This window comes from Cololabis saira, chromosome 3 (assembly GCF_033807715.1).
Source record: "Cololabis saira isolate AMF1-May2022 chromosome 3, fColSai1.1, whole genome shotgun sequence".
NCBI classification, from domain to species: domain Eukaryota; kingdom Metazoa; phylum Chordata; class Actinopteri; order Beloniformes; family Belonidae; genus Cololabis; species Cololabis saira.
Genome location: NC_084589.1, coordinates 3,551,161 through 3,574,646, shown reverse-complemented (window position 1 = coordinate 3,574,646; position 23,486 = coordinate 3,551,161). Strand labels below are relative to the sequence as shown.

The 23,486-nt window shown below is 45.4% G+C and overlaps 1 protein-coding gene across 2 annotated transcripts in view; it reads right to left on the bottom strand.

Annotated features, from left to right (window-relative positions):
* Window positions 1–23,486, bottom strand: part of cep162 (centrosomal protein 162) — a 74,542-nt gene that overhangs the window by 12,613 nt on the left and 38,443 nt on the right. Inside the window, exons 16-26 of one of the 2 annotated variants that reach the window (XM_061715331.1) lie at window positions 21,840–21,982; window positions 19,873–20,007; window positions 19,653–19,778; window positions 16,493–16,605; window positions 16,273–16,369; window positions 16,074–16,200; window positions 15,150–15,313; window positions 6,840–6,944; window positions 6,488–6,733; window positions 4,969–5,118; window positions 4,042–4,348 (exon numbers count right to left, since the gene is read on the bottom strand). In XM_061715331.1, the coding sequence (XP_061571315.1) occupies window positions 4,042–4,348; window positions 4,969–5,118; window positions 6,488–6,733; window positions 6,840–6,944; window positions 15,150–15,313; window positions 16,074–16,200; window positions 16,273–16,369; window positions 16,493–16,605; window positions 19,653–19,778; window positions 19,873–20,007; window positions 21,840–21,982 (1,713 nt within the window). Of the gene's footprint in view, window positions 1–4,041; window positions 4,349–4,968; window positions 5,119–6,487; window positions 6,734–6,839; window positions 6,945–15,149; window positions 15,314–16,073; window positions 16,201–16,272; window positions 16,370–16,492; window positions 16,606–19,652; window positions 19,779–19,872; window positions 20,008–21,839; window positions 22,007–23,486 lie in introns of both variants that reach the window. The other variant, XM_061715332.1, reaches the window with a different exon arrangement.

Below are 23,486 nucleotides of genomic sequence, written 5' to 3'. Positions count from 1 at the left end.
CTCTATAGAAATATAAACTGAATTGAATTTTCTTTGAACCTTCACATTCAAAGTGATCCAACAGTTTTCATAAAATGCCTCACTTTGATTAGATTTCTGTTCTATTGTGACTAAAAGGTGGGTTTCTAAGATCATTAGATGGATGCATTGTTTGAATTAACATGACAGCACCAGCTTGTATTAGAGATGTGAATTGAGTGCTGGTGGGGGAAGTGTGTGGGTGTACTCTGGTTTAGTGAGGGCGTTAGTGCGGGGTACCAGGGGCTCCAGGGGTACCAGGGGCTCCAGGGTACCAGGGGTTCCAGGATACCAGGGTACCATGGGTTCCAGGATACCAGGGGTTCCGGGGTAACAGGGGTTCCAGGGTACCAGGGGTTCCAGGGTACCAGGGGTTCCAGGACACCAGGGGTTCCAGGGGTACCAGGGGTTCCAGGGTACCAGGGGTTCCAGGATACCAGGGGTTCCAGGACACCAGGGGTTCCAGGGGTACCAGGGGTTCCAGGACACCAGGGGTACCAGGGGTTCCAGGGTACCAGGGGTACCAGGGGTTCCAGGATACCAGGGGTTCCAGGGGTTCCAGGATACCAGGGGTTCCAGGGTACCAGGGGTTCCAGGATACCAAGGGTACCAGGGGTTCCAGGATACCAGGGGTTCCAGGATACCAGGGGTACCAGGGGTTCCAGGATACCAGGGGTTCCAGGGTACCAGGGGTTCCAGGGTACCAGGGGTTCCAGGGTACCAGGGGTACCAGGGGTTCCAGGGTACCAGGGGTTCCAGGATACCAGGGGTTCCAGGATACCAGGGGTTCCAGGATACCAGGGGTACCAGGGGTTCCAGGGTACCAGGGGTACCAGGGGTTCCAGGATACCAGGGGTTCCAGGACACCAGGGGTACCAGGGGTACCAGGGGTTCCAGGACACCAGGGGTACCAGGGGTACCAGGGGTTCCAGGATACCAGGGGTTCCAGGATACCAGGGTTACCAGGGGTTCCAGGATACCAGGGGTTCCAGGATACCAGGGGTTCCAGGATACCAGGGGTACCAGGGGTTCCAGGGGTTCCAGGGTACCAGGGGTTCCAGGGTACCAGGGGTTCCAGGGTACCAGGGGTTCCAGGATACCAGGGGTTCCAGGATACCAGGGGTACCAGGATACCAGGGGTTCCAGGATACCAGGGGTACCAGGGGTTCCAGGATACCAGGGGTTCCAGGGTACCAGGGGTTCCAGGGTACCAGGGGTTCCAGGGTACCAGGGGTTCCAGGATACCAGGGGTTCAGGGGTACCAGGGGTTCCAGGATACCAGGGGTTCAGGGGTACCAGGGGTTCCAGGGTACCAGGGGTTCCAGGATACCAGGGGTTCCAGGATACCAGGGGTTCAGGGGTACCAGGGGTTCCAGGATACCAGGGGTTCAGGGGTACCAGGGGTTCCAGGATACCAGGGGTTCCAGGATACCAGGGGTTCCAGGATACCAGGGGTACCAGGGGTTCCAGGGTACCAGGGGTACCAGGGGTTCCAGGATACCAGGGGTTCCAGGATACCAGGGGTTCCAGGATACCAGGGGTACCAGGGGTTCCAGGATACCAGGGGTTCCAGGGGTACCAGGGGCACCAGGGGCACCAGGGTACCAGGGGTACCAGGGGTTCCAGGATACCAGGGGTTCCAGGATACCAGGGGTTCCAGGATACCAGGGGTTCCAGGATACCAGGGGTTCCAGGGGTTCCAGGGTACCAGGGGTTCCAGGATACCAGGGTTTCAGGGGTACCAGGGGTTCCAGGATACCAGGGGTTCCAGGGTACCAGGGGTTCCAGGGTACCAGGGGTACCAGGGGTTCCAGGGTACCAGGGGTTCCAGGATACCAGGGGTACCAGGGGTTCCAGGATACCAGGGGTACCAGGGGTTCCAGGGTACCAGGGGTTCCAGGATACCAGGGGTTCCAGGGGTTCCAGGGGTACCAGGGATACCAGGGGCACCAGGGGCACCAGGGGCACCAGGGGCACCAGGGATACCAGGGGCACCAGGGACACCAAGGACACCAGGGACACCAGGGACACCAGGGATACCAGGGATACCAGGGGCACCAGGGGCACCAGGGACACCATGGATACCAGGGGCACCAGGGACACCAGGGACACCAGGGACACCAGGGATACCAGGGGCACCAGGGGCACCAGGGACACCAGGGACACCAGGGGCACCAGGGGCACCAGGGGCACCAGGGGCAACAGGGGTACCAGGAGTACCAGGGGACTCGGAGCTTGCACTCTAGGCCTGCAGCTATCAAATATTTTAGTAATCGAGTATTCTACTGAAAATTCCATCGATTAATCAAGTGATCAGATAAAACATATTTTTGCTTAGTTAAAGAGCAATTATAAATATACATAAGATGTTAGATGTTAATTGACATCACTAAGACTAAATGATATAATCCAGTAGGTTCATGGCTGTGCATTTAAAAACCCTGAACTTACACCAGTTGACCAAATTCACTGCCTTCACTCAAAAAACTAAGGATCTTACCAAGAAATGTTCTTATTTCTAACCTAAAAATGCCTTTACACCTGATAACACACATCACTTAAAAGGTTAGATGTTTTTCCCACGTGTTTCAATTGAATTCAATTGAATTCAATTTTATTTATATAACGTCTAATACAACAGGGTTGTCTCTAGACGCTTTACAGAGACCCATACCCAGAACATGACCCCCGAGCAGTTATTACATAAACAATGGCAGGTAAAAACTCCCCTAGTAGGAGAAAAACCTTAAGCCAAACAGTGGCAAGGAAAAACTCCCCTTTAGGAGGGAAGAAACCTTGAGCAGGACCAGGCTCATAAGGGGGGACCCTCCTGCCGAGGGCCAGACTGGTGGGTCAGGGACGGCAACAGCACAGCAGGCAGGTGGAAGCAGCAACGGGATGACCAGGGGTGGGGACCGCAGGCCAGCACGCAGCTCCCGAAGCTCCGGCCCAATCAGCATTTGTGTCAAGCATATTTTAAGTTCTAGTTAAGTTTTAAGTTAAAGGAGCATGAGGCTCCTTTTAAGAAATGAGACTCTCTAGCGCCACCCTTCACCAAGACGGCCGTTGGGGGTACTGCAGCCAACAGCGAAGCCGGCACGGGAGAACGGGGAGAACGTGCATGCAACGTCATGTGACGTCACATCCGCAGGACAGCGCGGAAAATTCGGCCTCCGAATTGCAGCACATTTTGCAGCACACAGCCTGTTCAAGGCAACGGAGAGATACACTAGAGGAAACATTCTTTTTGGTTTGGAACGCTTCATCTGACATTATTACTAGAAAACTTAAAACGTATACGGATTTTTTTCATAAATCCTGCCTCAAGCTCCTTTAAAGTTTAAGATTTTGAGTTTTGGCAGTGTACAAAATAAAACTCTGAGTCCTGCTGTATTGGAGCACATTAGGCTCCAGCGCTGCTTGTTTTATCCATCAATGAATACAGAGATAAAACTGAAAACTACCCAGTTAGCTTTATTACGTTTTTATTTTTCTGACATTTTCTGCCTTTTCTTTTAGTTAAAACTGTAGCGGGAACAGATGTGTAGAGGAACCTATGTATGTACCGGGTTAGAGGGGGAACATATAGGAGAACGGACCAGAAGAATATTAGTGGATTGAACTGAGTTACACGTGTCTCCCGTCTGGGCCATTGCAGACATATATATATATATATATATATATATATATATATATATATATATATATATATATATATATATATATATATATATATATATATATATATATATATATATATATATATATATATATATATATATATATATATCTATCTATGCCTGAGCATGATGTTACTAAAACCAAACATATCCTCCTCTTTCGTCTTCCTTTACGTGCGCGGCGTCAGCGCGTTGTGCCGGATAAACGTAGTCTGGTGGAAATACCTGCGTTGAGCTGCAAAATTAAACGATTCCTTGAGGCAGAGAAAATTTCTCGATCAGTTTTAGTAATGGAATTACTGGAATTATTGGAGGAATGGTTTCAGCCCTATTGCACTCCCACCTGAGAAGACGGCGGGCTGGTAGGTCTTCTCATACTGGGCAGCTGGAAATGCCTGTGGCCCTGCAGCCGTGTCTCCTCCTGCAGACGTGTCTCCTCCTGCAGCGGTGCAGCCGGGCCGGCGTCTGGACTCTGCAGAGCGCTTCTCTGCCCGCGGGTCGGGTCTCCTTTCTTTCTGCAACCTCTCCCCGGTGCAGCTGGGCTCCTGAACGCAGCCTGTCCTGGTGCCGGGCTCTTGGTTCAGCCGCTCCAGCCGAGCTCCAACAGCAGCCTCGGCTGGACGCTGGTGTCGTCCTGGACTCGCCTGCACCTGCAGGTACAAGCACTCTTTACTGTTCATGCACAGTCCACTGCACAAAACAGCTGCATTACTCCTCTTCTGTTCGGTTTTTTCTAGTGGTGGGGAAAAAAATCCATATTGCAATATATTGTTCCACTTTCTGTTCCAATAAATAATCGATAAACTGACGGCAAATATGGATATTTTATTACAACACTCATAATGGATTTACGCGGTTGTCACCGCACTATTGTTCATGCACTTTAATTAGTCCAGCTGTTCAGTGTTTACATTTACAAGACTAGCAGCAGTGAGGAAATATACAAATGCACTTTCTTTGTACATTGTATGAAGTTTTGGCATTGAATAAATGCATAACTACAGACCTTTTCCTTTTTATGGGTATGTTTTCTTTTTCAGTCACATATATCGTGATATATTGTTGATGAAATTTCTTACAATATATTGAATATCGTAGATATGGTGTATCGTGATATTATCGTGGACCACATATCGCCACAGTATTGAATCGTGAGTTACTTGTATCGTCCTACCCCTAGTTTGTTCAGTGCAAAGATGTCTCCAAGCTTTACATTCCTGTCTAATATGTAAAGTAGAATTGTAATATTCTACTTTAGTAAAGGCCCCACCTTGTTATTGAGCTGCTGCTGGAGGGAGTGGCTCTCTTTCTCCTGAGAACTTTCCTGTGACTGTCCCGGAGCCGACCCGGCTGCTGCTTCACGCTGCTGCTTCTGTTGCAGCTGCTGCTCCAGGTCAGAGATCTGCTGCTCGTAGCGGAGCTGCAGCACACACAAACACAAACACAAACACAAACACAAACATATAAATGACTACGTTTCCATGCATCAATAACCCGAATATTAGCAATAACCCGAATTTGCACGGCCATGTAAACACCAATAACCCCTTTGAATAACCTGAATTTGCTCATATTCCAGTTTTTAAAAACCCCAATATGAGCCCTGGGTTACTCCTTTTAAAACCTGAATATTGGGTCATGTAAACACCAAACGGAATATCCCCATCAAACGGAACAGGAATCTGTTTTCTGCACATGCTCTGTTCACAAGGAATCCTGGTCTTTTGAGTCCAGGAAGTTCTTATAAACACGGAGAAACCAAGACCAGGAGGAGACTAATCACTTCATAAATGTAATGAAGGATATGAACATTTCTGCATTTGTAGACGCTAGAAAGTACCGGGATAGAAGATTTACAAGAAGGTGAGAGAAAAGTTGCACGAAGCAGCATTTGTTTTGAATTTGGATACAGGAAGAAGAAGCAGAAATGACAGGAATTGCGTCATCACGTTCTCCGTGCGTCGCTGGTTTGATCCAGATATCCTGAATGATTAATCACCATGTAAACGGAATATTCCCAATGTTTCAGTAACTGGAATATTAGCAATAACCAGAATCTTGACTGCATCTAAACGTAGTCAGTGTCTCAGGCAAATCTTTTACACCATGTCCCCGCTTCCTTTTTCTTGAGAGTTTCTGCTCCTTTGTTTCCTTAGTGTTGGATAACAACACTGCTACTTCAGTACTAGTTGTCAGAAGAGCAGTGTCTTCAGCAGCGGGGGGGGGGGGGGGGGGGGGGGGTTAAACACATTAATACAATTGTAATCGCAATCTTGATTTTGGCTTCCCACGATCAAAATTACGTGATCGTGTGATTGTTATGGAAAAAAAAAAATGGGCGGGCGAAAAAAATAAAGGTTTTCTGCGCCGTCTGCAAAGAAAATCAGATTCTTACGTGTTAGAATAATTGAACATGGAGTGTTTTACCTTGTCTGCACACATTAATGATTGATACCATGACGGTAGAAACCAAAGGCATATATATATGCATTATTACTATATTTAATATATATATATATATACATATATATATATACGCATACATAAATATACACATACAAACCCAGTGATTTTTTTTTTTGGGGGGGGTGGATAGGGGGGGATTACTATTTCCATGTAAACTTGAAGGAAAATAGTTTAATTCTGAATTATTTCATTTGAAATAATTAATTCTGAATTAAAAAACATCTCCTAACTGTGGCCACTGATCCCCCACGAGGGGATTTGTATAAACTTTCCAAATACTTTTCCTTCCAAACACACAACTGCATCTCCAGCTGCAGCCCCACCTTGATCCTGTGAAACTGTTGCTCCATGGCACGCAGGCAGCGCTTGGCCTCTTCACTGCTCCCCTCCAGCTCCGCCTCCAGGTGCTGCACCCTGCGCTCCAGCAGGGCGCTGACCCGGCCGGGCGAGGCCGAGGCCGAGCCTGCAGAGCCGCTCTGCTCGGGACCAGCAGCCGCCGCTGCGGCACAGATCAGTGCGGGCAGGGAGTTTGGGTTTCTGCGTCTCAGAATCTGCTCCAGTTCCTTCACCTGGGGAAGGACAGGAAGACTCTTGAGTAGTGGACACGGCAGAGAGGACAGAGAGGACAGAGAGGACAGAGAGGACGATGGAACTGCTGGAAACGTCTGTACAGACCTGTCTCTCCAGGTCCTGGATTCTCTTCGTGTCCACAGATTTGTCTCTGGGCTTTTTCTGCTGCTCACTGCTCCTTCTGCCTACTTCCTGTTTCAGTTTTTCTACCTGAAACGGAGACATCGAGGCTCAGACAGAAGTGGACTCACAAGCCGTTACCGCAGCAACACAGTAACAATGCTGGAACAATTCTCAGTAGATTTATAGAGGGAATGTGCATGAGTGTCAGAAAGACTGAGTGTCAGCGTAAACTTTCAGTTTGAGCAACTGGAAAACATCTAAAATGGGAAAGAGCTGTTGTGGGATCAACTGTACTCATAGATTTAGCAAGAAATCAGAGTTAACGTTTTACAGACTGACGAAAAATAAGCTTAACCCTTGTACTGTCTTTGCGTCAAAATGACCCAATTCTTCTCTCCTTCTTTCCTCATGCTCTCTCCTTCCTTTTTCCTTTCCTCTTTTCCTCCTTTTTTACCCTCCTTTACTCCTTTTTCTTCCTACCTCCCTTCTGTCATTCGTTCCTTTATTACCTTCTTTGCTTTTCCTCCCTTCTTTCCTTATTTTCTCCATTCCTTCCTTCTTCCCTCCCTTCCTTCTTTCCTTTTTTCCCTTCTTTCCTTCCTTTCTCCCTTCCATCTTTTCTCCCTTCCTTACTCCTTTTCCTACTTCCTTCCTTTTCTTTTCTCCTTTCTTCCTCACTTCCTTCTTTCCTTCATTCCTTCTTTTCTCCCTTCACCCTCCCTTGACCCAAAGACAGCACAAGCCTTAAGAGAGACAAATGGATCGCTGCAATTCACAGAAACAACTGGATTCCAGACACAGAAACGCGGATTTGGTTCCCATTTTGTATCAGGTAATGTTGGATTTTTGGGTAGCTAACGTTAAACGGTCCAATCATAAAGTTTGGTGTCCTCATCACTTTAATTTCTACAACAAATCCTGCCTTGAAGTTGGACCAAGCGTCAAGACTTTTGTATCTTCAAGCTTTGCTTCGTGTATTTCCCCGGCATAGAAATTAAGTACATATAAATATCAGGAAACTGGACAAATATTAATGTCCATGGACCACTGGTTCTTGGTAACTGTACCAAATATTAATGTCCATGGACCACTGGTTCTTGGGGTAACTGTACCAAATATGAATGTCCATGGACCACTGGTTCTTGGTAACTGTACCAAATATTAATGTCCATGGACCACTGGTTCTTGGTAACTGTACCAAATATTAATGTCCATGGACCACTGGTTCTTGGTAACTGTACCAAATATTAATGTCCATGGACCACTGGTTCTTGGGGTAACTGTACCAAATATTAATGTCCATGGACCACTGGTTCTTGGTAACTGTACCAAATATTAATGTCCATGAACCACTGGTTCTTGGGGTAACTGTACCAAATATTAATGTCCATGGACCACTGGTTCTTGGTAACTGTACCAAATATTAATGTCCATGGACCACTGGTTATTGGTAACTGTACCAAATATTAATGTCCATGGACCACTGGTTATTGGTAACTGTACCAAATATTAATGTCCATGGACCACTGGTTCTTGGTAACTGTACCAAATATTAATGTTCATGGACCACTGGTTCTTGGTAACTGTACCAAATATTAATGTCCATGGACCACTGGTTCTTGGTAACTGTACCAAATATTAATGTCCATGGACCACTGGTTCTTGGGGTAACTGTACCAAATATTAATGTCCATGGACCACTGGTTCTTGGTAACTGTACCAAATATTAATGTCTATGGACCACTGGTTCTTGGGGTAACTGTACCAAATATTAATGTCCATGGACCACTGGTTCTTGGGGTAACTGTACCAAATATTAATGTCCATGGACCACTGGTTCTTGGTAACTGTACCAAATATTAATGTCCATGGACCACTGGTTCTTGGGGTAACTGTACCAAATATTAATGTCCATGAACCACTGGTTCTTGGTAACTGTACCAAATATTAATGTCCATGGACCACTGGTTCTTGGGGTAACTGTACCAAATATTAATGTCCATGGACCACTGGTTCTTGGTAACTGTACCAAATATTAATGTCCATGGACCACTGGTTCTTGGTAACTGTACCAAATATTAATGTCCATGGACCACTGGTTCTTGGTAACTGTACCAAATATTAATGTTCATGGACCACTGGTTCTTGGTAACTGTACCAAATATTAATGTCCATGGACCACTGGTTCTTGGTAACTGTACCAAATATTAATGTCCATGGACCACTGGTTCTTGGGGTAACTGTACCAAATATTAATGTCCATGGACCACTGGTTCTTGGTAACTGTACCAAATATTAATGTCTATGGACCACTGGTTCTTGGGGTAACTGTACCAAATATTAATGTCCATGGACCACTGGTTCTTGGGGTAACTGTACCAAATATTAATGTCCATGGACCACTGGTTCTTGGTAACTGTACCAAATATTAATGTCCATGGACCACTGGTTCTTGGGGTAACTGTACCAAATATTAATGTCCATGAACCACTGGTTCTTGGTAACTGTACCAAATATTAATGTCCATGGACCACTGGTTCTTGGGGTAACTGTACCAAATATTAATGTCCATGGACCACTGGTTCTTGGGGTAACTGTACGGGTCACTGTCAAGTCCAACTGCCTTTAATTTAAGCCGATAATCAGCTGTTATCCCGTCTTCTCCACTAGTTGCAGCTGTTTTTACTGATGTTTTTACCACTCAGTGTATTAAGGGGGGGGTCCAGTGGGGAAGTGACGTCAATGCAGACTCTCTATTCTTGAGAGTAATTCCAGACACTCAGCCACTAAATCAGCTTGTAGAAACCCTCCTGGCCGTGCCTGGACATCGTAGGACTAACAGAACTCCTGTGTATTTCATTTAAATACGTCTCTGGAAAATAAAGAACTGACGTTAAGGAAAAGTTTAAAAGAAAACGACTTTTTCTAAAGGTGATAAAGCGTCTGTGAGAGCGCGCGGCCGTTCCAGTGTAAAATAAGGGCAGAGATGGATCGCTGCAATTCACAGAAACAACTGGATTCCAGACACAGAAACGTGGATTTGGTTCCCATTTTGTATCAGGTAATGTTGGATTTTTGGGTAGCTAACGTTAAACGGTCCAATCATAAAGTTTGGTGTCCTCATCACTTTAATTTCTACAACAAATCCTGCCTTGAAGTTGGACCAAGCGTCAAGACTTTTGTATCTTCAAGCTTTGCTTCGTGTATTTCCCCGGCGTAGAAATTAAGTACATATAAATATCAGGAAACTGGATTTGTGGCCAAATATTAATGTCCATGGACCACTGGTTCTTGGTAACTGTACCAAATTTTAATGTCCATGGACCATTGGTTCTTGGTAACAGTACCAAATATTAATGTCCATGGACCACTGGTTCTTGGGGTAACTGTACCAAATATTAATGTCCATGGACCACTGGTTCTTGGTAACTGTACCAAATATTAATGTCCATGGACCACTGGTTCTTGGTAACTGTACCAAATATTAATGTCCATGGACCACTGGTTCTTGGTAACTGTACCAAATATTAATGTCCATGGACCACTGGTTATTGGTAACTGTACCAAATATTAATGTTCATGGACCACTGGTTCTTGGTAACTGTACCAAATATTAATGTCCATGGACCACTGGTTCTTGGTAACTGTACCAAATATTAATGTCCATGGACCACTGGTTATTGGTAACTGTACCAAATATTAATGTCCATGGACCACTGGTTCTTGGTAACTGTACCAAATATTAATGTTCATGGACCACTGGTTCTTGGTAACTGTACCAAATATTAATGTTCATGGACCACTGGTTCTTGGTAACTGTACCAAATATTAATGTCCATGGACCACTGGTTCTTGGTAACTGTACCAAATATTAATGTCCATGGACCACTGGTTCTTGGGGTAACTGTACCAAATATTAATGTCCATGGACCACTGGTTCTTGGTAACTGTACCAAATATTAATGTCTATGGACCACTGGTTCTTGGGGTAACTGTACCAAATATTAACGTCCATGGACCACTGGTTCTTGGGGTAACTGTACCAAATATTAATGTCCATGGACCACTGGTTCTTGGTAACTGTACCAAATATTAATGTCCATGGACCACTGGTTCTTGGGGTAACTGTACCAAATATTAATGTCCATGAACCACTGGTTCTTGGTAACTGTACCAAATATTAATGTCCATGGACCACTGGTTCTTGGGGTAACTGTACCAAATATTAATGTCCATGGACCACTGGTTCTTGGGGTAACTGTACGGGTCACTGTCAAGTCCAACTGCCTTTAATTTAAGCCGATAATCAGCTGTTATCCCGTCTTCTCCACTAGTTGCAGCTGTTTTTACTGATGTTTTTACCACTCAGTGTATTAAGGGGGGGGTCCAGTGGGGAAGTGACGTCAATGCAGACTCTCTATTCTTGAGAGTAATTCCAGACACTCAGCCACTAAATCAGCTTGTAGAAACCCTCCTGGCCGTGCCTGGACATCGTAGGACTAACAGAACTCCTGTGTATTTCATTTAAATACGTCTCTGGAAAATAAAGAACTGACGTTAAGGAAAAGTTTAAAAGAAAACGACTTTTTCTAAAGGTGATAAAGCGTCTGTGAGAGCGCGCGGCCGTTCCAGTGTAAAATAAGGGCAGAGATGGATCACTGCAATTCACAGAAACAACTGGATTCCAGACACAGAAACGTGGATTTGGTTCCCATTTTGTATCAGGTAATGTTGGATTTTTGGGTAGCTAACGTTAAACGGTCCAATCATAAAGTTTGGTGTCCTCATCACTTTAATTTCTACAACAAATCCTGCCTTGAAGTTGGACCAAGCGTCAAGACTTTTGTATCTTCAAGCTTTGCTTCGTGTATTTCCCCGGCGTAGAAATTAAGTACATATAAATATCAGGAAACTGGATTTGTGGCCAAATATTAATGTCCATGGACCACTGGTTCTTGGTAACTGTACCAAATTTTAATGTCCATGGACCACTGGTTCTTGGTAACAGTACCAAATATTAATGTCCATGGACCACTGGTTCTTGGGGTAACTGTACCAAATATTAATGTCCATGGACCACTGGTTCTTGGTAACTGTACCAAATATTAATGTCCATGGACCACTGGTTCTTGGTAACTGTACCAAATATTAATGTCCATGGACCACTGGTTCTTGGTAACTGTACCAAATATTAATGTCCATGGACCACTGGTTATTGGTAACTGTACCAAATATTAATGTTCATGGACCACTGGTTCTTGGTAACTGTACCAAATATTAATGTCCATGGACCACTGGTTCTTGGTAACTGTACCAAATATTAATGTTCATGGACCACTGGTTCTTGGTAACTGTACCAAATATTAATGTCCATGGACCACTGGTTCTTGGTAACTGTACCAAATATTAATGTCCATGGACCACTGGTTCTTGGTAACTGTACCAAATATTAATGTCCATGGACCACTGGTTCTTGGGGTAACTGTACCAAATATTAATGTCCATGAACCACTGGTTCTTGGTAACTGTACCAAATATTAATGTCTATGGACCACTGGTTCTTGGGGTAACTGTACCAAATATTAATGTCCATGGACCACTGGTTCTTGGGGTAACTGTACCAAATATTAATGTCCATGGACCACTGGTTCTTGGTAACAGTACCAAATATTAATGTCCATGGACCACTGGTTCTTGGGGTAACTGTACCAAATATTAATGTCCATGGACCACTGGTTCTTGGTAACTGTACCAAATATTAATGTCCATGGACCACTGGTTCTTGGGGTAACTGTACCAAATATTAATGTCCATGAACCACTGGTTCTTGGTAACTGTACCAAATATTAATGTCCATGGACCACTGGTTCTTGGGGTAACTGTACCAAATATTAATGTCCATGGACCACTGGTTCTTGGGGTAACTGTACGGGTCACTGTCAAGTCCAACTGCCTTTAATTTAAGCCGATAATCAGCTGTTATCCCGTCTTCTCCACTAGTTGCAGCTGTTTTTACTGATGTTTTTACCACTCAGTGTATTAAGGGGGGGGTCCAGTGGGGAAGTGACGTCAATGCAGACTCTCTATTCTTGAGAGTAATTCCAGACACTCAGCCACTAAATCAGCTTGTAGAAACCCTCCTGGCCGTGCCTGGACATCGTAGGACTAACAGAACTCCTGTGTATTTCATTTAAATACGTCTCTGGAAAATAAAGAACTGACGTTAAGGAAAAGTTTAAAAGAAAACGACTTTTTCTAAAGGTGATAAAGCGTCTGTGAGAGCGCGCGGCCGTTCCAGTGTAAAATAAGGGCAGAGATGGATCGCTGCAATTCACAGAAACAACTGGATTCCAGACACAGAAACGTGGATTTGGTTCCCATTTTGTATCAGGTAATGTTGGATTTTTGGGTAGCTAACATTAAACGGTCCAATCATAAAGTTTGGTGTCCTCATCACTTTAATTTCTACAACAAATCCTGCCTTGAAGTTGGACCAAGCGTCAAGACTTTTGTATCTTCAAGCTTTGCTTCGTGTATTTCCCCGGCGTAGAAATTAAGTACATATAAATATCAGGAAACTGGATTTGTGGCCAAATATTAATGTCCATGGACCACTGGTTCTTGGTAACTGTACCAAATTTTAATGTCCATGGACCACTGGTTCTTGGTAACAGTACCAAATATTAATGTCCATGGACCACTGGTTCTTGGGGTAACTGTACCAAATATTAATGTCCATGGACCACTGGTTATTGGTAACTGTACCAAATATTAATGTCCATGGACCACTGGTTCTTGGTAACTGTACCAAATATTAATGTCCATGGACCACTGGTTCTTGGTAACTGTACCAAATATTAATGTCCATGGACCACTGGTTCTTGGTAACTGTACCAAATATTAATGTCCATGGACCACTGGTTCTTGGTAACTGTACCAAATATTAATGTTCATGGACCACTGGTTCTTGGTAACTGTACCAAATATTAATGTCCATGGACCACTGGTTCTTGGGGTAACTGTACCAAATATTAATGTCCATGGACCACTGGTTCTTGGGGTAACTGTACCAAATATTAATGTCCATGGACCACTGGTTCTTGGTAACAGTACCAAATATTAATGTCCATGGACCACTGGTTCTTGGGGTAACTGTACCAAATATTAATGTCCATGGACCACTGGTTCTTGGTAACAGTACCAAATATTAATGTCCATGGACCACTGGTTCTTGGGGTAACTGTACCAAATATTAATGTCCATGGACCACTGGTTCTTGGTAACTGTACCAAATATTAATGTCCATGGACCACTGGTTCTTGGTAACTGTACCAAATATTAATGTCCATGGACCACTGGTTCTTGGTAACTGTACCAAATATTAATGTTCATGGACCACTGGTTCTTGGTAACTGTACCAAATATTAATGTCCATGGACCACTGGTTCTTGGGGTAACTGTACCAAATATTAATGTCCATGGACCACTGGTTCTTGGGGTAACTGTACCAAATATTAATGTCCATGGACCACTGGTTCTTGGTAACAGTACCAAATATTAATGTCCATGGACCACTGGTTCTTGGGGTAACTGTACCAAATATTAATGTCCATGGACCACTGGTTCTTGGGGTAACTGTACCAAATATTAATGTCCATGGACCACTGGTTCTTGGTAACTGTACCAAATATTAATGTCCATGAACCACTGGTTCTTGGTAACTGTACCAAATATTAATGTCCATGGACCACTGGTTCTTGGGGTAACTGTACCAAATATTAATGTCCATGGACCACTGGTTCTTGGGGTAACTGTACCAAATATTAATGTCCATGGACCACTGGTTCTTGGGGTAACTGTACGGGCCCCTTTCAAGTCCAACTGCCTTTAATTTAAGCCGATAATCAGCTGTTATCCCGTCTTCTCCACTAGTTGCAGCTGTTTTTACTGATGTTTTTACCACTCAGTGTATTAAGGGGGGGGGTCCAGTGGGGAAGTGACGTCAATGCAGACTCTCTATTCTTGAGAGTAATTCCAGACACTCAGCCACTAAATCAGCTTGTAGAAACCCTCCTGGCCGTGCCTGGACATCGTAGGACTAACAGAACTCCTGTGTATTTCATTTAAATACGTCTCTGGAAAATAAAGAACTGACGTTAAGGAAAAGTTTAAAAGAAAACGACTTTTTCTAAAGGTGATAAAGCGTCTGTGAGAGCGCGCGGCCGTTCCAGTGTAAAATAAGGGCAGAGTTGGGACAGCATGGCAGCATGGCAGCATGGCGGGGGAGCTGACCTGTTCCTGGAGCTGGTGGGTCTCGGCCGTGGCAGCCTTCAGCCTGCTCGCGTCTCTGTCCAGTAAGTCCTGATTCTCAGCAAACCACTGGAGCTTCTTCTTCAAGGCTGCCACTTCCTCTTTGTGCTTGTCCTCCAGGACACGGATCTCAAACGTCTTATCTCCTGACGCATGAGGAACAGAACAACAGATATTACTGGCTGTCCCCTCACATTTTTAACATCTAACTGTGAACACAACAAGTTCGCCTCCTGCATTTGATAGTTCCCCAAAAGTCACCAAATCTTGCACTCAAGCCAGGCCTGGCGAAAAATGTGATATTTAATGGTTTGCATTAATGGGCGTGGCCTAACGGCTCAACAGCGCCCCCTAGAAAACTTTGTGCCTCAAGCCCCAAGATACGCTTTGACGTACATGCACGAAAATCGGTACACACCTGTATCATGTCGCAACTTAAAGAAAAGTCTCTTGGCGCCATGGCCGAAACTGAACAGGAAGTCGGCCATTTTGAATTAATCATGTAATTTTGGCGCAATTTATGCCATTCCTTCGGCAGTTAATACGGCCCGAACCGTAACGTGCACCCAGGTCTGCTGGCTGCAGAGCTGCAGAGATGTATGTATTTTTAATCTGGTCACCAAATGCTTAGTATACCAGTTTCTCCTTTTAATTCTGAATCCATACATACCTCATATGTTAAATTTGGTTAATCTAATCAAAAGTTGTAGCAGTTTACATATTTTGCGGTGCCCCTTAGAGGCCATTTTTTATCTGTGTGTTTGACACTCTGACTCAAATTGTTCTATAGACCCTAAACTTCAACTTAGAAGTGAAAACCAAACTTTAACACCAATTTGAAATGACTGAGAAGAATGACATATGCATCCAACCGCACTGCTGGCCCTGCCCTACAGCCAGTCCTACCTAAGCTGGAGACGGCCTGAGCTCTAGCCAGGTCTCTCTCCTTCTTCATGAGCTGCAGCTCCACCTGCACACTCTGCCTCTGCTGGTTCAGCCTGCGATTTCCCTCCAGCAGCTCAGTCTCCTTCCTCTGCACAGAGAAACATATTGGAATGAGAGAAAGGGCTGACGGAGAGCTGGGCCTGCAGACGGAGAAACTCACCTGGAGTACACTGATCTGACCTAACAAGTCTGAAATACGCTGAACGTGACCCACGCACACACCTCCCGCAGGCTGGGAGGGTTTCCTCAGCTGCTCCCTGGCCACAATGAAGGACCGGTAGTTAGTTGGTGATATTCACGATAAAAAGAGGTTTTTATTTGAAAGACATGCAGAAGAAAGGATGCAGACGGAGGCTGCAGCTGATGGAGCATCCACCCACCGTGTGAGGGTCAGCTCCGCCAGCAGCCGCTGGTTTTCCTTGAACATCGCCTCCTCGTTCTCCTTATTCCTGGCCTGCTGAGCCTTCACTTGCAGATACAACTTCTCATTTTCCTGTCAAACACACTCCTTTATTAGGTATTCCCTTTTTTGGTAGCTGCTCGGCAATCTGCAAAAGGTTATAAGCTATTTAGAGTCTATTACTACACAGTCAGAAAGATCATTCACAAGTGGGCCTCCCAGAAAGTTCCTCCAGAGTTCAGAGGAGACTGTAAAAGCTGCTGAGGTTTATCTCAGACTCCAGGTTCTGTTCATTGCTGTCTAAACATAGGTGGACTACAACACAGGGCAGAACCCGCCAGAACCCAGAACCCAGTCCCCGGTGGAACCCAGAACCCGGTCCCGGTTTCTGCACAGAAACCTCATCAGCTGAAGCAACATGGTAAAGAAGAAATCAAGACGTCTCAAAAACCATGATAGAGACAAAGAACCATCACACAGAACCAGAACCAGTTCCAGCTGTGGAAGCTGCTGAGTCACTGGTGGGCTGAGCTTTTACACTATTTTGGTTTAATTTCATCACTTTAAAAATGGTTTGACTCATCTTCTAACCCTCAAATACCTGAGCCATAAACAGGGTTGAGAGAGGGAGAGAAGGCCTGGAAGATTCAGGTGAAACTCCTGAAACTGAAGCACAGAAACGGTGTGACTGAAGCAGTACTGAGGGAACAGCCACCTGTTTGCCCACTATGGTTTTCTTCACCTTAAAGAATAGAACTACTTCCATAATGCATGTACAATATATGAGGTGGTCTCAGGTTTGAATCCCAGACTAACTCAACTCATCCCAATCTCCGTTCCCCAGCACACCCACAAAACTAGACATAAACACCTTATTATAGGGAAAAAACGTAAACTTGTGGGAACAAGTATGAGTGTTGTGTGTCGGGGAAACACAGATCTGTGCTGTTGCCGTCCCTGACCCCCCAGTCTGGCCTTCGGCAGGAGGGTCCCCCCTTATGATCCAGGTCCTGGTCCAGGTTTCTTCCTCCTAAAGGGGAGTTTTTCTTGCCACTGTTTGGCTTAAGGTTTTTCTCCCACTAGGGGAGTTTTTACCTGCCATTGTTTATGTAATAACTGCTCGGGGGTCATGTTCTGGGTATGGGTCTCTGGAAAGCGTCTAGAGACAACTCTGTTGTATTAGACGCTATATAAATAAAATTGAACTGAATTGAATTGAAATCTGGAACGAGTTGAATGATGAGCCCTAAAAAGTCAGTCCATCTCCATATTTAAACGGCAGTTAAAGGAGCATGAGGCTCCTTTTAAGAAATGACTCTCTAGCGCCACCCTTCACCACGACGGCCGTCGGGGGTACTGCAGCCAACAGTGAAGAGAGGGAGACGCGCATGCAGCGGCGGTCTTTGTATTGAGGCGTTGCTAGGCAACCGCCTGGGGCCCCACTAAACTTCCCCATACATAGGGGCCCCCAGAGCAGCTGGCCACACACTCCCCGTACAGCTGTTAGTCTAATTGGGGGCCCCTGGAGTGTGGAGTGAGCCCCATCCATGTGTTTATAAATTGTCATTTTGTATGTTTAAATCACAAGCAAAAACAACACAATAAAATACAGAGAAATACAGAATCCGTGCACACCCCCTCCCTTTCGCGTTAAAATGGAATATTCCATCCATGCCATCATGTGCGCGAGACAACTGTTCCAAAACATTCCCCATGTTCATGATGTTCATATCTGCGCACGGCGCAATTACAATGCAGAATGCATTGTGATCCCTCAGTGGTGGCTGCGCACATCTGCGCAGTGGGTGGCACCGCCAACGTGCTGTTTCTGAAAGACGGAAGTGAAATACTACACTCAAGCTAGCGGGGAAGCGAGTTGTGAGAAGTTGAACAAACTTTTGAAATTAGCTAAATGAAGCGCCACGCTATGAAAGTGGTGCTTCCAAAAGGAAGAAAAAGGAAGAGGCCAAATCAAAGGCGGGTGCAGTCCCGAAGCTGACGAGCTTTTTTAACGTGACGCCACCGGTCAACACGAATGTTGTGGAGGAGGAGGACGATTCGCCGGCTGCGGATCTAGCAGGAGGAGAGCTGACAGCTGAGAAACCAGTGGAGGACGTGAGTGCCGTTTCTGTTTACCAACAACAAAGTGATAATGCAGTGGAGGACGCGAGTACAAGTTTTGGTCTTGACTTGTCAGCTGTGACTGGTATGGGGTTCAGGGCTGAATTTTTCAGGCAGGAAGATTTTAAGTTTATTTTTTGATGGGATGAACATGAATACCTCATACTACTGTTTGTGCAGAATCTCTCTCAATCTCTAATCTCTCCTCATTCTCACTCACTCACTCACTCACTCACTCACTCACTCACTCACTCACTCACTCACTCACTCACTCACTCACTCACTCACTCACTCACTCACTCACTCACTCACTCACTCACTCACTCACTCACTCACTCACTCACTCACTCACTCACTCACTCACTCACACACACTCTCTTTTAAAATATTCTTTAAATAAATTCTTTGCTTTTTGATATACAATGGTGTGTTATCTGAATTGTTAAAAGTAAGGGTTCGATGGGCCTCCTAGATAATTTCGCCTTCGGCCCCCAAATGGCTAGGACTGCCACTGCCCGCATGCAGCGTCATGTGACGTCACATCCGCAGCCCAGCGCGGGAAATTTGGGCCCGAATTGCAGCACATTTTGCAGCAACAGCCTGTTCAAGGCAAAGGAGAGATACACTAGAGGAAACATTCTTTTTGGTTTGGAACGCTTCATCTGACATTATTACTAGAAAACTTAAAATGTATACAGATTTTTTTCATAAATCCTGCCTCAATCCTGCCTCAAGCTCCATTAAAGAAACAATTGTTAAGCTCATATATATAAATGTACACTCCGGGATCACAAAATGTTTCATGTTAAGTGTTTGTAATGTGATATGTTGTATGTAAGTGGTAGTCTAGTGTAATGTGCATGTTGTTTTGTTTTGTGTGTATTAAGTGCAAGTGTATGTATGTATTCCTGTCTACTGTATTTATGTTCATCGGCTCCTATCATAAGCTTTTGATTCTCCAGGAGACCAATTCACATGTGTGAGTGTGAATAAATCAAATCAAATCAAAATCAACAGACCTGCTGGTAACCTTTGATGAGAGTCTCCTGCTCCGTCAGTTCTTTATCCATTCTCTTAAACTTGTCTCCAGGGTCTGCAGCCTCCACCCATCTCCTCTTCTGACTGGCCTCTTCTGCATTCTGCAGCTGAGTTGTGTAGAAACAAGATAAAAGCATGAAGACGTGGTCTTGTGTTCAACACACCGAGATGTTACCAGAGTGGATGAGAGCGTGACTGAACTTTGCTCTGCAGGAGGTAGTTGTGCTGCCGGAGATTCTTCAGCTCCTCCGCCTCCTTCTCCATCAGCAGCAGCTCCCTCTCCCTCCGGGCCAGCCGGGCTCTCAGCTCCTCCACCTCACACTTCTCCTCGGGCTTCTGGAAGTCACACAACCCCAACAACTCAGCCTGCTCTCCTACGTTTTGAAGGGAAAGTGTATGTGGACAGGCGTCTCCTTGCATCAACACACCTGATTCACACTAATGAATCATCGTCAGCTTGTCATCCAGGCCTGCACAAGTCTGTTAATAACACACCGGCCACGGTTATTCATCGATTTCATGTGACGTCACACAGTACTCGCAGCGCCATCTTTAGGACCGACTTTCAGCATGCCGTCTCTCTGTTGTGCCGTGGGATGCGACAACAATAAGTCTAAAAAAACGGGATTGACCTTTTATCAGTGCTTTAAGTGGGCCGTGGGACATTGTGATATTTAAATGTTCTTTTATTTTCTTCCTTTCACTCGTGTTGAAAGCCGGTTGAAAGCGCTGTAGGAAACAGTCATGATGAGGAACGGCTGATCCAGTTAGTTGAAATGAGAAGTTATCTATGATTCCTCCTCATTTCACCACAAAAACCACAATAAAGTGGCAGAAATAAATAATATCCTATTATTATATAGGTCCCAGAACATCGGACGGGAGGGAGAGAAAAGGTCCTGTAAGTGGGGGGGGAAAACAATTAATAACTGCGTGTGGTGACGCAATCAAACAGCGAACAGCGTGGAATGAGCGGCGTGTTCGTGGTGTTTAATGCAGCAAACATGTCAGCATGTCAGATCATTACTGAGATGTGGGGAAAAAGCAGAGGACACGAGAAATGATCCAGGCTGAGTTGGATTTGGGAGAGCCGCTTGGTGATGGAGACGTCACGGGACGCACCGCGCAGGAGATCGGGAGCGCAAGATGAACATTTGCATTAATAATATAATAAATCATATTTTATATTTTATGTTTTAATAAAGTTTTATGGTGACATGATGATATGCTTTTACTTTCTAGAGTAGTAACGTTACTGAAAAAGTGAACTGCCTTCTTACTTTTCATTACATAAACGTATCCTGTGCAGGCAATTCAATGCTGATGCTATTCACCAACAGACTGTCACTTACCTTTCCTGTTACCACCAACATTTTTTTGGCCTCCACATGATGAAGTTTGGCATCTTTAACCCATCCTGATGTGAAGTAGCAGTAAGCTTTGGTACTTTAAAAGCTTTGAGAGCTTTGCCGGTGTATGGAGAAGGATTGTGGACCAGGTAGATATATATGTCCGCAAACGACAAATCTGGCAGGTTTTTGGCAGACTGGAGTGGAGTCAGTAATTGATTAGATATTATATACGGATCGAAACCTAAAGTGTCAATTTTCTGTAGATACCATTGCTGTTCTTCGGGAGTTAAGTGAGTTATTAGGTGAGACGTCATATTGGCTGCGCGACGGAAAGGTCCTCGGTCGGTCCTCAAGATGGCGCTGACAACAAAAAATGTCACGTGACTGAAACCCATGAATATGATGCTTTTTAATTCGGAATTAATTATTCCGAATTAAATAATTCAGAATTAAACTATGTTCCTTCCAGTTTACATGGAAATAGTAATTCTGAATTGAGGTTTACATGGAAAACACGTCTGATGGTCTTTCTCCAATTCTTCTCCAGGTCTGGGGGTTGGGAAGGTTCTGATTGGATAGGGGGGGGACCGGAAGTTAAACTACCGGAAGAAAAACTACCTTAGCCGATACAACTTTGAAAAGCTGACAATGTTGATGTTTCCTGTTTCCATCTGTTCTTTTAATTATTTCAATTTATTAAATAAATGGTCTCTGCTCTTGACCAGCGTTTACTGCTGCTGCATCTTGAAACTTTGTTTGAAAGGTGAAGCGCGTTCTAGCCAGGGATTACTGTACACATGGGGAGGTTTTCCTTACACTGATCTGAGGAGGAGCTTGCTGAGGTCTGGGTTCTTCAGGACCTCCCTGTGCACCTCCCTGACGACTGGTGTCCATCTGCTGCTGGAGAACGGCCACCAAGGACTGGACAGATGCCGCCAGCCCACCCTTCAGCTCCAGCTCTGCAGACCAAGCACAAGCAGCTTCTGAGGAAATGGCCACAAATGCAAACATTAACCACACACCTGCACATGAGGACAAAGCATTTAAAGGGGACCTATTATGAAAAACACGTTTTTTCTTGTTTTAACATATATAAAGTGGTCTCCCCTCACCCTGCCAGCACAGGGGAGACAAAATACCATGAATTTCTGCAAGCTCTCTGACCCCCGCCTTACAGAGTCCCCCAGTGTCACGTGGTTTTTTTTGAGCCGATTAGAATCTGCTCCCGTCGTGACGTCACGACGGGAGCAGATTTCCATAGGTTCAGCCTCCGCTGCTGAAACCACGCCCACAACCAGCTCTCTCTGCTGCTGGAGCGGTCCATCCTTCAGCCAGTCGGACGCGGCGCCGCGGCGGAGCGGATCCGGGTTAAATCATCCAGGTTCCCGGGTGGTTTGGGAGCTGGGTCCTTAGGGGTCCATCCCAGGTCGGACCAGCTTCATCCTCCAAGATTTTCAGGCAAATCTGTCGGTTTGATCCCCGGTAACGGGCGATTTGCAGAGGATGCGCTCCGGAGCCGATCTGTGCGCCCGCCGTGCGGTTGCAGCGCCCGTCGCGCAGCATCCGCCGGGCAGATCCGGCTGAAATTCTGCTGGTCGGTCCCCGGGAGTCCCTGCTACCAGTCCAGGCCGGTTCCTGCGGTCCCGGCCGGTCAGAACCAGTCAGATTCCTGGTTAAAGCTGCGGTGATGCGCGCGGCTCCAGCCTACTTCCTGGTTCCCAAAGCGCGGCCCGTCCGACTAAATTGTCCAGGTTCCCAGCCGCTTTGGGAGCAGGGATTTCTGGGGTACGTCCCAGGCTGGACCAGCTTCACCCTCCGAGATTTTCATCGAAATCTGTCCGTTTGATCCCCGGTAACGGGCGATGCGCCCCGGAGCCACGCCGGGCGCCCGGCGTGGCTCCGGGGCCAGCGTTCAGCATCCGCCGGGTAGATCCGGCTGAAATAGTGCATAAATGTTATTTATATACAACTCATATTTCATTTTTTAACAATAAAGTTGCCATTTGTGAAAATTCAGTGTTGTGAGCGAGGTTTATTCTCCTCCCCTGCTACACGTCATTCAGGGAGCCAATCAGGGCAGAGCCTCATTATCATACCCCCCCCTTCCTTTAGAATGAGGCACAGAAAAAGGGGTTAGAAGCGGTAAAACTAGTGACAGGGCCCACAGGCTGGATTTATGATTTATGTAGAAAAAACAAGCTTTAGATTGTTTTTAAGACATTCAAGGCCTGTTTAAAATATACATTAAATGCCATAATAGGTCTCCTTTAATAAAGCACTCTGCTGTCATGAGTCTCTCACCACCCCACCCCTACACTACTCTCTAGACCAGGGGTCGGCGAGCCGCATGCGGCTCTTTAGCGCTGCCCTAGTGGCTCCTGGAGCTTTTTCTAAAATGTTTGACCTTTTTTTTTCCTCCTTTTTTTCTCTTTTTTTTCTACTTTTTTGCTTTTTTTCTTCTTT